Source organism: Panicum virgatum, chromosome 2N, assembly GCF_016808335.1.
Source record: "Panicum virgatum strain AP13 chromosome 2N, P.virgatum_v5, whole genome shotgun sequence".
In the NCBI taxonomy this organism is placed as follows: Eukaryota; Viridiplantae; Streptophyta; class Magnoliopsida; order Poales; family Poaceae; genus Panicum; species Panicum virgatum.
Genome location: NC_053146.1, coordinates 12,131,061 through 12,145,890, shown reverse-complemented (window position 1 = coordinate 12,145,890; position 14,830 = coordinate 12,131,061). Strand labels below are relative to the sequence as shown.

Here is a 14,830-nt window from a genome sequence, read left to right as displayed (position 1 = left end):
TACTAGCCATATGCCGTAAATATGGTACGTGGTAAGCCTAGTAACTCCTCGGCCCGACAAGTGGACATACCTGCCACTCTCTTGTAGAGATAGGAAGTTAAATAATGTGAAAGTTATATTAAGTTGCGCAACACCACGGGTACAGAGATGTTGGATTCTCTGTAGTCGGGGAGAGTGGTCCTGTCCATGAACCGGAAAGAGAAGCCAAAGGTTGCTTGGAAGTGATTCAACGGTGCTTCAAGCATGTGTGTTAGGTTTATCCTTGCAAGGTTGAATTTCGATTCAGAATCGTCCGCCTCTCACGATGAATGAGACTGCTTAATCCCTTTGCTGCATAGAGTTAGAAGTTGAACAATGATGATTTTCAATATGGTTGGATGCAAATAATTCTATCATGCTTGTATAGATAGGTGCTTACCTAGAATAATTAATGAACCTAGAATTTGAAGCTAAAACTTGAAGTTAAGGACCTACTCTTAGTTGCTTTTCAGCAAAAGTAAACCCCAGAGCTTTCACAAGCCTTTGCATGTCTAGTTAAAGGGATATTTTATACCCTCTTCGGGTAAGCCTTGCTGAGTATTTGTATACTCAGTCTTGCTTGTGACTTTGTTTTCAGGTAACTTTGAGAATAGCTGGTGAGATTGACGTCATGTACGCGCTTCATCATGATGTCATATATCGTCGCTAGTTGTTGTTTTCTACTTTTAGTTTCCTGAGGTATCCTTTTGAACCTTCAAACTTAGTTTGCAATAACTTCTACTATTAAAGTTATATTATGGTTATTGTAATCTCTGGACTCACCTTCGCGTGAGGTATGTTGTTTCGATCCGAAATCAAGTGGTTTTATCGGGATTTCACCCGACAGACTGTCAAATTATTTTGTCTTAAGCGCGTATTAACCATTTTAGTGATAATAGTGATGGTTTACACATTTAATCCGGATTAATTTTGGCTGGGAGACATACGCCTAGAAATCCTCGAAGTCTTCTGGATACTCCGGGCAATTGTTATTTTGGTCTGAACAGCGTTATGCAAGGATGAGTACACTTATGGTTGGTACTCAACAAGTGGCAGGGAAACAACTATATATTACATGCAAGGTTGAATCAAGGAATAGCTGACATGGTTTAGTTGCGATAAGCACTTTTAATTGATCAAGTTTTATTTAGCAAGCAGTAACTAGATGTAAGTTTATACCATTAACCAACAAATAAGCATATGAAGTAACCATCATCAACATCATAAATAAATAAAGCATCAATTTAGATCATCTTCAAGTTCAATTATCATGTGAGAGTCCAAGCCGCTCTTGACCGTGAGCACGGCTAACCGGTTAGTTTTAACTCTGCAGAGGTTATACACTTTCCCCACAATTCGTGTTCCTCTGTGTCGCCCGGGTTTGCAAGGCCCTTAAACACTTCCTTTGGTGAGTGGCGAGAGGTTCACTACGAGGCATTTACAAAGATTCCCTAACTCATGACAATCTGCTAAGGTTTCAAGCCAAAGCGGTCATAACCCTCCCTAATGGTCAGCTCCTTAGCAAATGTCGCTACCCCAAGAGGACCCATCTATACCCCGTCGATGCATCCCCTCTTGCCCTTTCGGTAAGACTGTCACAAGCTAGAATCTCTAATTAATTAGCCAAGACCAGAGTCATATACTATTGTGGTTGCACTGTTTTCCTGGGTGGTTCTCCATGTTCCAATTAAAGCATATGATCTTTGCTTAACAACATTAACCATAGAACATGAAGTAATATAGGTAGTATTTGTATCAAGTATCTCTAACCATGATCCAAGTATGAGCAACTAGCATAGCTAGTACCCAGGTTGATCAAGGCACGGATAATCAAACTAGGCATATCCTTAATTGGGTTCCCATCATATTATAGACACATGCATGCAATAAAGTAAATATGAATAAATTGTGAATTATTTGGGACAAAATATTATCAAGGGGCCACTTGCCTTCCTCGAAAGGCGGCGGCTGCTGCTGCTGACCCTCGAACTGCGCGTTGTCTACGCATCACACGAGCACATACAAGCAAACGCATGCAATAAATAAGAAACAGTACACCAAATAATATAAACAGTACAAAATGAGGGTATAAAACTATTCTACGTGTTGCAAGGATCGCGTGAGCACAAGATTCATCGAAAACGGATTTTAAACGATGAAGTTATGGCTAAAATATGATTATAAGGACTTATTTGCAAAGGTTTTGAAATAACAGGGGCTAAAACATAAAGAAAAGGACTATTCTGAGATTATTCTTAAAAAGGCTTGGACGGCGGGTTGATTTTGGGAAAACTAAGGGGTTCTTTTGCAAAAACGCCAGGGTTGACCGGCATTTGGTTTGGTTGACTCGGATCAGATCTAATCTGGGCTGTTGGTTTTGGATCTAGTGGCTCGGGTTGAAAAGGGCGGCTGGCGGCGGCGCTGTGTCGCCGGCAGTGAGGCGTGCGGCGGTGGCTCGCTGGCGTAGGCCAATATCGGCCGTCCGGATGTGGTTTCCTGCGCGGTTTGGACGGGGAGCGAGCTCGCGAGTTCGCGAACTCGATTAGGGGGTTTGGAAGGGACATTGAGGCGGCGGAGGGCTCACGCGGCGGCGAGGGGCGGCGAGCTGCTCCAGCGAGCAACTCCGAGCGTGAGAAAGCGAGAGAGAGAGAGAGAAGAAAGGTTGTGGTGGTTCGTCACCTTCCGGTGAAGCTGCAGTGGCGGTCGAGAACGTTGCGGAAGCGGCGGAACGGCGGTGCGGCTCGGAGCTATGAGCTCCCAACAATGGCGACGGCGGCGCGGGCTAGGGTTTAGCGAAGGTGAAGGCGGCGGCTGCGGTTCGATGCAGAACAGGGGCGCGAGGCGGCGCTTTTATAAGGCAGCCAAGGGGCCTGGGCGTGCGGGCCCAGGGGCGCGACGACGCGTGGGGGTTGGACTCGGACGCCGAGTCCGGGTCGGATGCGAGGAAGGGGACGCCCCTGACGGGCGGGCCCCATGTGGCAGAGGGAGAGAGGGGGGTGCGGTGAGACGGGCTAGGCCGGGAGAGGAAAAAAGAAATGGGCCGCGCCGGAGAGGTTTTGGGCCATGGAAAAGAAAAATAAAAGGAAAAGGAGATTGGTCTGGGCTGGAATCATGGGAGAAAAAGAGAGAGATAAAAGAAAGGCTTTGCATTTTGACAATGATTCAAACACATTCAATTTGAATTCGAATTCAAGAATTCAAATTTGAACTGAACAACAAACAATAAAAAGATGCAAAGCGGCATGAATGCTCACAACCTATTTTCCTTATATTTATTTTAAGGCTAAATAAATTATTTAATTCCCCACAAATGCTCTAAAATGCAAAGTAAAATAAATAAAACCTTATCGGCCTATAACAAAACCAATTAAATTTATTTGGGGTTCCTAATTTGAAATTTAGGGTGTTACAATTGATCAAGAAGATAGTTCAATTCCAGTTCCTATTATTCAAAAATCGGTATTGAAAAGCCGACTAATAATCCTTGCAAAGATTTGCCAACTTGTGATGTTGTTTGTCAAGAGACAATTCGGCTGTCCCAAGCCGAATTTGTTGACCCAAAATTCCCTGGCAAGAGCACAGAGACTACATCTAGTACTTCAACGCTCGGGGGGCAACAAAACAAAGGCAAAGATGCTGGTTGCACTGCAACCGGTCTGACCGGTTCCATGACCGATCTAACCGGCTCATTTAGGGTTTTGCAGAATAAATCAAAACCTAAGATGGTAAAGCCCAAAAAACCCGAGATTGGTGTTTGGAAAACCATTGAATCCAAAAGCCGTCACAAGCATCAAAAGGAAAAGGCGAAGCTCTTTCTTGGAGATCTTCCGGCTAAATCCAAAAAACAAACTAATGATGCTGGTCGGTCATGACATCTAAAACACTCAAGATCTACTCCAAGACAGCAATTCTATGATCGGAATCGGCAACAGAATAATTTTCCTAATTCAATGCCGTTTACACCACAAAGGTCACCTATACCTATGGCATGTGGATCTTATTACAGTATGCCTTGTTTTTATCCATCATGGTATTATAATTCATGTATGCCGTCTCTTCCTAGATATTTATTTCTAGATTATATTACTTATAGGGAGCCGGCAATTGGTAAACCATAACCTACCATTAATGACCGTTTTGATGAAAAAGATTGGTCTATACAGAAAAAGAAATATAAGGTGATCAAGCAAGTTTATCGTGTCAAAAAAGATGGACGATTAAATAAAAATTCAGATTTGACACTAGATAAAAAAAAGCCGATTGTTGAAGAGCAATCGGATAGTTCAATTAGTAAAATTGTCCCCAATGACGATCATGATTCAAACAATGTAGTCGAACAATGTTCAAGTTCGGCCGGGGGCAAGATAAGAGCAACTATATCGGTTCTGACAGGACCGGTCTGACTGGTTCGTCAGACCGGTCTGAACCTAGCAAGTTTCGTGGTGCGTAAAATAGGATCAAGCTAACCTTTGAGGAGCTTATGGATAAATACAAGAAGATGTCTGAACAAAAACAAAGCAATCAATTGGAAGGCAAATAAAGAAGGAATTCTTCACCACCAAGATCAAGAAAGCATCAACGGTCATCGTATTGGTCTTCATCAGTTATTCTATCGATGCATGTGCCATGGAACAAGTATTCAGGTATAACAAATTATAATCCATGGTTTTGGTATAATCCTTGGTCACCATGTTTTGACTATCAATTTCATACTTATGCTTTACCAAGGAGCCATGATTTGAATAATCGGCCACATTGGCCGTGTCAAGATTTATATTACTGAGCATGCTAAGGAATATAAAGCCGAAATAGTTTGTTGATCATAAGCTAGAAATTATTACATTTGCTAGTTTTCTTATTTTGGTTATTTTAACATATTTAGAGATAATATATGGCCGATGTGTTGCTAATCGTCGCCCTTAGACAATTTTGGTTCATAAGAATATTTTTTGGCAAGCAAGCTTTACCAAAAAAATAGGGGGACATATATTGACAGCCAAAATTGGCATCAACCGGTCTGACCGGTCTGGTGCTGTAACTGATCCGGCAGGAGCCCGACCAGTCTGACCGGTGGGTCCAACCGATCTAGGAGGAGTCCAACTGTAATTATAGTTCTTAATATATTTAGATCTGTAAACATGATTTCTTGCGGGGGTAATTCTTCCCCACCCTATAAATATAAAGGGGCACGGCCAATTGAGGACAACCCAATGAACCAATCAGATACATTTATCTTTATTGTTTTTACCTTTCTTCCATCCTACTTTTCCAACCTCGACATGTTGTTCTTCTCTCGTCTCCATGGTGTTTGAGGACGCCCTAGCTGGCCTGCCGAGTCTAGGGCAACCCTACGCGCGCTTGCCCCGACGGGGTCCCTCCCGGGTGAGCGTTCGTCGGATCGTCGCCGTTCTGCACGACGACCGGTCTGACCGGTCCAGATAACCGGTCTGACCGCTCCACACAAGAGGTGCTGCAAGGAGCTCCTCCTCGCGCCGCGCGACCTAGCGCGTTCGTGTGTTGGCCCGTAAAATCGTCAACACACCCCACAAGTCTTGCAATGTTCTCGCAACGTATGCAAATCCAAGTCTACCAAAGGTGTTGCGTGATTTGAAATGAACTACTCAATAATAGTATGAACTTAAGAAAATAAAACAGGGCAGCTATGCATAATAGATAGAAAACATCTCACCTCTAGAAACTAATAACACTTATTACATTCTCATATCAGTTTCATTTCGGATAAGCTGCTTCTAACTTACTTTTTTTTCCCCTCAGCTCTCGGTAGTTTTTTTTTCCTCCGTGATGAAACGTTTATCTTAGACTTTGAATAAAAAAGAACCTTCTTGACACAAGTCTCAAATATTCGTGATGGTCAAGTAGTGCACCGATTGACACTGCAATTGACAATTCAATGCGTTCTTATTCCTGTGATTGCACCGATTGACACTTCAGCAATTGACAATGTCATGCGTTCCCATTTGTGTTGTGTGACTGCACCGATTGACACTTAAAAGGACAAAAGTTGGGCATGCATGAATGTATGTACCATAACTACTCACATTCGCTTTTTGTCAATTTGCAATTGATATCTTTTGAAATCATGAATAATCAACTGTAATTTAATTTGAATTTTTACATGGTTACTCCCTCTGTCCTGAAATATAAGGCATTGGAGGGTTTAAAATTTAAATCCAAATGTAAGACATCCTAAAGTTCTCTACTGTTTGAGAGACCTTCAGGACTTATACTTGTTTCTTTAACTAAGGTAGCTCAGTCGGTTAGGTTTTCGTAGTGAAATCTAAATAATCGGATTCGAGCGTCAATCTCAAGATCCACCAAAAAACTAGTCTATGTGTTGCTCATATATAGATTGCATGCGTATATATGTATGTTTGGCACAAAAAAATGTCTTGCACACTTTTTGAATTGTTGTTAAAATTTCATAAAAATGGATGGTTTGGACGTCATATTTCTCCCCAGCTATAAATATACACACACCACCCAGTCATTCACTCAAACCAAATGGAGTGGCCTCTCTCCCCGCCTCATCAGGAAAGCAAACCCATGGGAGCGCTGCGCAAAAAGGTACCAACACAGCAACACTAGCGCTAGCCCTCGTGATCCTGCTCCAGCCATGCCTCCCCGACCTGCAGGTCGACGCTGCTGCGCGTCACGACGGCGGCGGCGTGTCTCTGCGATCCCAGCAAGCAGCCCTCCTCCGGTGGAAGTCCGCCACGGGGAGCCCCCCGGCGCTGGACTCACGGCGGCGCCAAACCAGCCCGTGCAACTGGACCGGTGTCGAGTGCAGCGCCGTGCCACGGCCACCGCCGGCCGCCGGCGGTGACCAGCATCTCCCTGCCACAAGCCGGGATCGGAGGCCGCCTAGGCGACCCCAACCTCACCGCGCTCCCATTCCTCGCGTACCTTGACCTCACCTCAGCTACAACAGCCTCCGTGGAGAAATCCCGCCGGCCCTCACGTCCCTGAGCGCCCTCTCCTACCTCGACCTCACCGGCAACCTGCTCCATGGCCCGATACCGGCCGACATCGGCAACCTGGGACGCCTCGAGCAGTACCTCGGACTCTCCTTCAACAACCTCACCGGCCGTATCCCTGCGTCCCTTGGGAACCTGACCATGCTGGTCGATTTTGCCATCCACCAGAACATGATCACCGGGCCGATCCCGGAGGAGCTCGGGAGGCTGAACAACCTGGACCTGGAGTCCTTCGAGATAAGCAGCACCATGGTAACTGGCGGGATACCTGAAAGCCTTGGCAACCTAACCAAACTGAACCTCCTCTACCTCTACAGCAACCATCTGTCAGGGCCCATACCACCTTCTCTAGGCAACCTTAGGGGATTAGGGGACCTCCAGCTCGCTAACAACCACTTGAGTGGCGAAATTCCAGTAACTTTGGCAAATCTCACTAAGCTCAGCACACTTTATCTCTGAGAATGAGCTCTCAGGTTTTGTCCCACGAGAGGTTGGGACGCTGCGCAACCTAAGTGAAATGGTGTTCTCAACAAACCAAGTTGCACCATCCCTTCTAGCCTAGGGAACCTTACCAGGCTAAGCCTCCTTGACCTATCCGAAAACCAGTTTGTGGGCTCCATCCCACGTGAGATAGGAGACATGAGGAATCTCAACAATCTTTGGATTCATGGAACCCAGGTTTCCGGCTCCATTCCTGCAACTTTTCGGAACCTCACGAGCTTGAGGAAGCTATCCCTTTTCGATAACATGCTGTCAGGTCGTCCTCTGCCTCCAGAGTTTGCTAACCTTACTGATTTAGTTGAGCTAAGTCTGTTGAACAACTCTCTCTCCGGAGAACTGCCCCCTGATGTATGCAAAGGGATGAACCTTCAGGTTTTCAATGTTGCCAATAACATGTTCACCGGCCCTATCCCTAGAAGCCTGAAAACATGTCAGAGTCTCGAGATGCTCTTCATAGCTTATAACCAGATAACCGGAGATATATCCGATTTCGGACCCTACCCACATCTCATCGATGCTAACTTAGAGAGCAACAACCTACATGGACATCTGTCGAAAGCCTGGGGTTTGAGCACCAATTTAACCTCACTGGCAATGGCAGAAAATATGATAACTGGAAGCCTGCCGTCTGAGTTCTCGAGCCTAGTGAATCTGGGAAGACTTGTACTCCACTCCAACAACCTAACTGGCGGGATACCACCAGCTTGCACTTTACCCTACCTATACCAGCTCACATTAGCACGAAACCAATTGTCAGGACATGTTCCATCTGAATTTGGTAGGATGAAAAACTTGCAGTACCTTGATTTATCTTGGAACAAGTTAAGTGGGTCAATCCCCAACGAGCTGGGGAACTGCACTAAGCTACAATCATTGAAACTTAGCCACAATAACTTGAGTGGGGAGTTGCCAATGACCATTGGTAATCTGGGGGACCTGCAGATTGTGTTGGATGTCAGTGACAACAAACTCACTGGCAGGCTGCCCGCGCAGCTCGGGAACTTGGCAATGTTGGAACTCCTGAACTTCTCCCACAATCAGTTTGATGGGATCATTCCATCCTCCTTTGCTAGTATGGTTAGCCTGACAACACTTGATGTGTCATACATCAACTTGGAAGGGCCTCTTCCAGTGGGACGGCTATTCCGTGACGCTTCGATAGCATGGTTCCTCCACAATAAAGGTCTTTGTGGCAATCTCCAAGGCCTGCCAAATGCTCCTCAACGGCGGTAAGGGAACATCACAAAGGAAGAATTCAAGTCATGGTTTTATCAATTTCTATTCCCATGTGCGTAGCCATTATTCTCGCAATTTTTGGACTGATTATGATTCTTCACAAGAGGAAACAGCCACAAAATGACATAGCTGTAGACAGAAGAGATGTTTTTTCAGTGTGGAATTTTGACGGTAAACTAGCATTTGAGGATATCATTGATGCAACAGAAAATTTCAGTGATGGGTACATCGTTGGATCAGGGGGCTATGGCACTGTCTACAAAGCTCATCTTCAAGGGGGGCAGCTGGTTGCAGTGAAAAAGCTTCATCCCCTTGAAGAAGAGATGGGTGACGAAAAGAGATTCCTCAGTGAAATTGAAGTGCTGACAAAGATCCGACACAGAAGTATTGTGAAGCTATACGGGTTTTGCTCTCATCCAAGATACAAATTCCTAGTATATGAATACATTGATCGAGGAAACCTCCACGTGACCTTGGAAAATGAAGAGCTAGCAAAGGAGCTAGACTGGAAAAGGCGGGCCGCCATTGCAAGAGATGTGGCTCAAGCTATATACTACTTGCACCATGAATGCAACCCGCCAATAATCCACCGTGACATAACTAGTGCAAACATCTTGCTAGATGCATCATCTAAGGCTTATGTTTCAGATTTTGGCATAGCAAGGATTCTGAAACCCGATTCATCGAATTGGAGTGACTAGCAGGGACGTATGGTTATATAGCCCCAGGTGTGTGGCCAGATTCTTGGTCCACATATTCAGTTTGGTTCTCTTACCTAATTCTTGGTCAGCTTTCTTTTCTGTAGAGCTTTCGTACACATCAGTGGTGACCACAAAATGCGATGTCTACAGCTTCGGTGTGGTAGTGCTGGAGACTGTGATGGGGAGATATCCAAGGGAGGTGCAGTCAGTTGCTTCTTCCATGGGACAGTATTGCAAAGATGCAATGGGTTTGCTAGACCAGCACTCATCATCACCAACAGTGGTGGAGAAGGAAGAAATTGCTCTGCTGGTCGAAGTAGCATTTTCTTGCCTGCAAACTTCTCCTCAGTCAAGGCCACCAATGAAGGATGTCTATCAGAAGCTTGTTCACCAGCACCGTTCTAATTCCCTTTTGCCAAACCTTCCGATGCAGTTACACTAGAAGAAAGAGCCGACCCATGAAGAAGTTTGTGTTCAACTGGAGGTTCTTTTGTCAGTAGTGAATGGTGTTAATCAGGGTTAAGCTGGAGTTTATATTTAAGTATGTATTTGTAAATTTTACTACTTACTAGTATTATTGGGTAATAAGGCAGGGCGAGGGTGTGGCCTACATCTACATGTTGTACCAAAGCATCAGGCACACCGGCAGCGTGACGCACATAATGAAACAGAGGCCGACTGGCAAGCTCTGGCAAGAGTGACGTTGGTGATTCATCATGTGGTTTATTTCTCTGTTTGATGAATATCTGGCTGGATGGAAAAACTTTATTATAGACATTGAAGATCAAAACGTTTCTAATCATCATTTGCATTATCTCGTACGTTGCTTTGGGTTCTAGAAAAGAACACCGAATAAAACAAAACTGGGCTGCCCATCGCCACAATCAGTCCTAACTTCCAGCCCACAGCCCAGGCCCGCTGTGGGCTACACGTGCACGTGCTCCAGTGAGCTACACGTCAACACGTGCACGTCTTTTTTTTATGGGATTTTTTTTTCATGGCCGTTGTACATGTCTTGATGCAGATGGAAGCAGGCAGCACTTCGAAGAATGTTTAACACCTTAATGCCGAAACATGAATCTGATTGCATCATTCATTGTAGTAATACATAGAGAAGGTTCACCTGTTATGAAATTCCGAGTACAAAATACTGAAAATGTCAGCATAAGAAGCAAACGGCAAACCAGCACCCCAGGTGTTCAAATACTGATGACGAAGTCACTGCCTGGCTATAGAGCTCCGAAAGTTTACAGCTGTCTCTACTACACTAACCCTGGGCACCTCAAAACTGTGGATTCCGCTAACCTCACCGAGCTGCCTGCTGTGCTGCTTGAGCTGGCTCCACAATGTTCTTTGCTAGCATGTAGGTCCGCATGTTAAGGCCCTTCAAGCTCTCGATAATCTGCTCATGCCTGCAAAAAGATATATTCCAGTGTAATTATGCGGCATAAGCAGAGAAGTTAACTATTCTGGCTACAACAAAAGATTATTCAAACTACATCACATTAGTCAAGTGCAAAACGTGAGCATAGTGTATACATGGAGAGGGCAACTTACACATTGACGTGATTGGTCGTCATGATAAGGGTTCCTGACACTGAATCAATCCTGGCATCCAGTTTTGAGCTCCTAACCAAGTTCATTATCCACAACTCTGCCTCATCATAGCTCATGTTAAGCTTCTGCGCAAGCATGCTGTCCATTGCAATAACATCAGATGAACATGTTAGAATGTTAACAGGTAAGTTCCTATATGGTCCATAGAATGGAACACAAACCAACAGGTAGTCAACAAAATAAACGCTGGTTCGCAAATTGCACAGAACAAAATGTAAATTTTACATTTGTGGTTAACAACAGTATCCAAAATCATCTAGCTCCCAAATAATCCAATCAAAAAGTAATATGCACAGAACCGGCAGTGACATAATTCCTAGTTGAAAGCATGATAATACTTCATGAACCCACTTAATCATTATTGCAAGATATTTTTCCATTTCATTGTAATGAGTTGTCAGAAATAAAAACCCACCTGATATCAATGCACCGATGAATACGGCAGTAAGTCTCGAAAATAAACAGACGAGCATTTTCAAGGAACTCATCTCTCAAAGGGACAGTAACAAAATTTCCTTCAATGCGCTTTCCCAGGAAAGGGTCATTCAATATAACCTACAAGGGCACAAGTTAGAATATGAAGAAGGTACATTAGATAGCTTGATAGCATATCACAAATGATCAATGCTGATTGTTAGGACAGCAATGCAGACAAGCAGATTTTTGCTCTCGAAATCTTAGATCACATAAATACTCCTTCGAATAGGCTAAGCATGCTGACATACCTGGAATGTATGATGCACTAAGAAAAAACTAAACATGGGATTCTGTAGGGAAATAACATTTTACCCAGGCAACATATAAAAGAATAGATTGACAAGGATCATTTTACAAAAGAATGATTCACAAACAAATGACTCATTGTATTTCAAGATTTTCCATATTTTAAGAAGCACATTGAAGTTCTAAAATTTCTGGTCATAAAGATTTGAGAAAACCAGCCTCAGAAGTTACCTGCTCGCACTCCATGAGTTTCTGTTGAGCACCATCAAAATCATAGTTGACATATAAGCATTCCAGAAATTCAGTTATAGGATCCTTGTAGCTATGCTGCTCCTGCTGAATGACTTTAATCAGCTCTTTAAGCATATTCCTTCTCCTTTTGTTCACAACCACTGCAGTAGCTAGGTATCTCAGAAGGTGGTGTGCATTTGTCTGAATAGCATTCAAGTACCTGGGGGAACAGCAAGTGAGTATATAAATTGATTGATGCAATTTCTGAGGATATAGACTTAACCAAATCAAAGAAGAAAATAATACCAACATAAACTGGATTACACTGTAAGAGAGAATCATTTTCAATTAAGCTTAACTTTACCAATAACAAGCTATTCAAAACCTACAAATGGAAAACAATTTGTTTTATACTTCCATGTACTGGTAGATTCAAGAGTTCTCAACTGAAAATGAACCATTCCTGATTGTATTGAATTAAAAGATATAAAAACTTATAAGCACCAAAAGTGCAATATGGAAATGTGGAAGAATTTTTCAATGGTTTGCTCAGTGTTACTACTTTCTGAACATATGCCAGAATGGTACCATCTGAAGTTAAGATAAGACAATGGAACTATGTCATATCAAGAGTTTAGCATACAAACCTGTCCTGGAAGAACAGATCAATGATCCCATTTCTACCATTTTCATGGTTAAAAAAGATGAAGAGAGCCCAATGCATCAGCCATATCCTGTTCTGGAGCTGGTTAAGGGGTGATGAGAAATTCTGCCAAAAGATCAGGGACGTAACAAAGTTAGTAACAGAATTTACAATTTACAAAAGAAAAAAAACAAAGTACAAAACATGAAGAGGAAAACCTTTGAATCAATTATTTCCTTCAAGCGGTTGAGTTCTTCCAAAGCTACATCCCAGTTCTGCATCAGGATTTCTGCCGCCAGCTTTCCCCAAAGGGCACTCACACTCCTCTCACTGTTTGTGCACAAAGCACGATACTGGTAAAGGTAGTCAGCAGCCCCCGAGTAGTTACCACACTCAAACTGAAACTTGGCATACTGATACAGAGCTTCAATCTGATCAGGACCAATCTGCATTGTTAACAACAAGGATTGATCAGCTGATTAGCACATTACACTTCATAACAATACAATTGCACAGCATCAATATATGATCTCAGTTATTATGCATTGAGCTGCAACACTTCTGAATTTCTACATTGCTCCTAAAGTGAAAGTGTGGAACATCAACTCTGAATTGTCCATTTGTACAGAGTTGCAAGAATGTAAACCTGAACTAACGTCAATTTGCAAGCACTTAACCAGAACATACAAGGGAACCTGTACAGATTTTAGGACACCTACACTAGAATACCTAATGTATGGAATTATGCAAGCTAATATAAAATGGGAGCAGCAATCAGCATACAACTAATCACGATACCCTCACAACAGAGCAAAGTGTATGTACCCACGTGTAGCTACAGTACACAACCTATCCCCAAAGATTTCCTCACTGTAAGAGTAAATCAATTTCAGATTTGCTAACGGCAAACAGACTGCTAACTCCACAGCCACATCTCGCGATTCTCCAAAAACATAGAATCTCACCAGCCAGAACTATCTCGAAAAACGGGTATCAGCATAGGGGGAAAAATCCGGACCTGGTATCGATCCTGGAGCATGTGGATGTTGTACTGCTTGTCGGGCCTGAGCTCCTGCACGAGCTGCGGGTTCTGGAGGAAGGTGACGAGCGGGGCGGCGGCCTCCTCGAGCGACCTGAGCCTGGAGACGACCTCGGCGCGGCGGCGGACCATGTCCTCGGGGACGTCGTCGGTGCCGTGGAGCGACTTGTGGATGTCCATGGCGTAGTCGACCATGTTGGTGCCGCTGAGGAGGCGGATCTTGGCCTCGAGGATCTCCGGCTCCGAGTAGAGCTGCCGCTCCTGCAGGAACTCCAGCAGCGGGAAGACCAGGTGGCGGTCCATCTGCGCTGCCAGCAGCGCGGTGAGGTCGTGCTCCGCCATGACCGGTGCCGCGAGCTCTCCTCTCCGCCTCCCGGGAGGCGGCTAGGGTTAGGGTTTCGAGGGGGGTGGCGGCGCGGGGAGGGAGGAGACGGGGGGAGAGGGGGAGACGAGATGGGCCGGGGTTGGGTTTTTGTGGATCGGCTCCCGATCATTATCGTCCCGTGTATAAACGGACGGTCAGATGAGGCCATGCTTCGGATCAGTCGTTTCTGTGAAAAAAAATCCAGTGACCTGAAACTCAGATTAGAGCAAGTATTGTGGGCGATTCGCCTCCACGGTGACCTGCTGAGGTGGAAGAAAGTGAGAAGTAAAAAATATATATATATATTTGTGGAGCTGTTACCACTACTTTTTTATCTAATATTCATTGTCATTACTGCTAAGTCGCACAACCCATTAGATAACTGTGGGGGCTGCCACCCCTCGCTCGTCAGTTCTGGTGAGCCGGAGCACGAGACGCCGGCATGGAGGTGTAACTATTATTCTTACTCTTAAGCATGATATTGTGTGCGGTGGTGGGAGGACGCACATTTCAAGACCATCAGCTCAATTTAAGCGACTCATAATAGTAAAATAGGATCATCCTAAAATAGAATGCTTCCACGTCAACTTATTTTAGACATCAATCAAAATGACGGTGTAGTCGAACTAAACAAGTTAATGTAATGCATCTTTATTTTTTTTAATCACGGACCTTAGTACAATACATAACAACCAATCAGCAATTGACATGAAGGAGAAGAGAGGGAAAGCTGGAGTGGAGTTCAGGAACCGCAGAGGCTAA

The 14,830-nt window shown here is 44.2% G+C and overlaps 1 protein-coding gene and 1 pseudogene across 1 annotated transcript; one reads left to right on the top strand and one right to left on the bottom strand.

Annotated features, from left to right (window-relative positions):
- Window positions 1-6,582: 6,582 nt before the first annotated feature.
- LOC120662397 lies at window positions 6,583-9,962 on the top strand (annotated as a pseudogene).
- Window positions 9,963-10,503: 541 nt separating this feature from the next.
- On the bottom strand, window positions 10,504-14,176 carry LOC120659769 (eukaryotic translation initiation factor 3 subunit E-like). The gene is made up of 7 exons (XM_039937994.1): window positions 13,684-14,176; window positions 12,884-13,111; window positions 12,670-12,791; window positions 12,023-12,242; window positions 11,484-11,623; window positions 11,009-11,146; window positions 10,504-10,863 (listed from the first exon to the last, which is right to left on the bottom strand). The coding sequence occupies exons 1-7, from the start codon at window positions 14,044-14,046 to the stop codon at window positions 10,758-10,760; spliced, it is 1,317 nt and encodes a 438-aa protein (XP_039793928.1). The 5' UTR covers window positions 14,047-14,176; the 3' UTR covers window positions 10,504-10,757.
- Window positions 14,177-14,830: the final 654 nt, after the last annotated feature.

What these genes read in the sequence shown, in the direction of transcription:
- LOC120659769 (XM_039937994.1), bottom strand. Translation starts at nt 14,046, where the DNA reads ATGGCGGAGCACGACCTCACCGCGCTGCTGGCAGCGCAGATGGACCGC. An exon ending in TGCTCCAGGATCGATACCAG is followed by an intron (nt 13,112 to 13,683) that starts GTCCGGATTTTT and finishes TTAACAATGCAG; the next exon opens with ATTGGTCCTGATCAGATTGA. An exon ending in AGGAAATAATTGATTCAAAG is followed by an intron (nt 12,792 to 12,883) that starts GTTTTCCTCTTC and finishes ATCTTTTGGCAG; the next exon opens with AATTTCTCATCACCCCTTAA.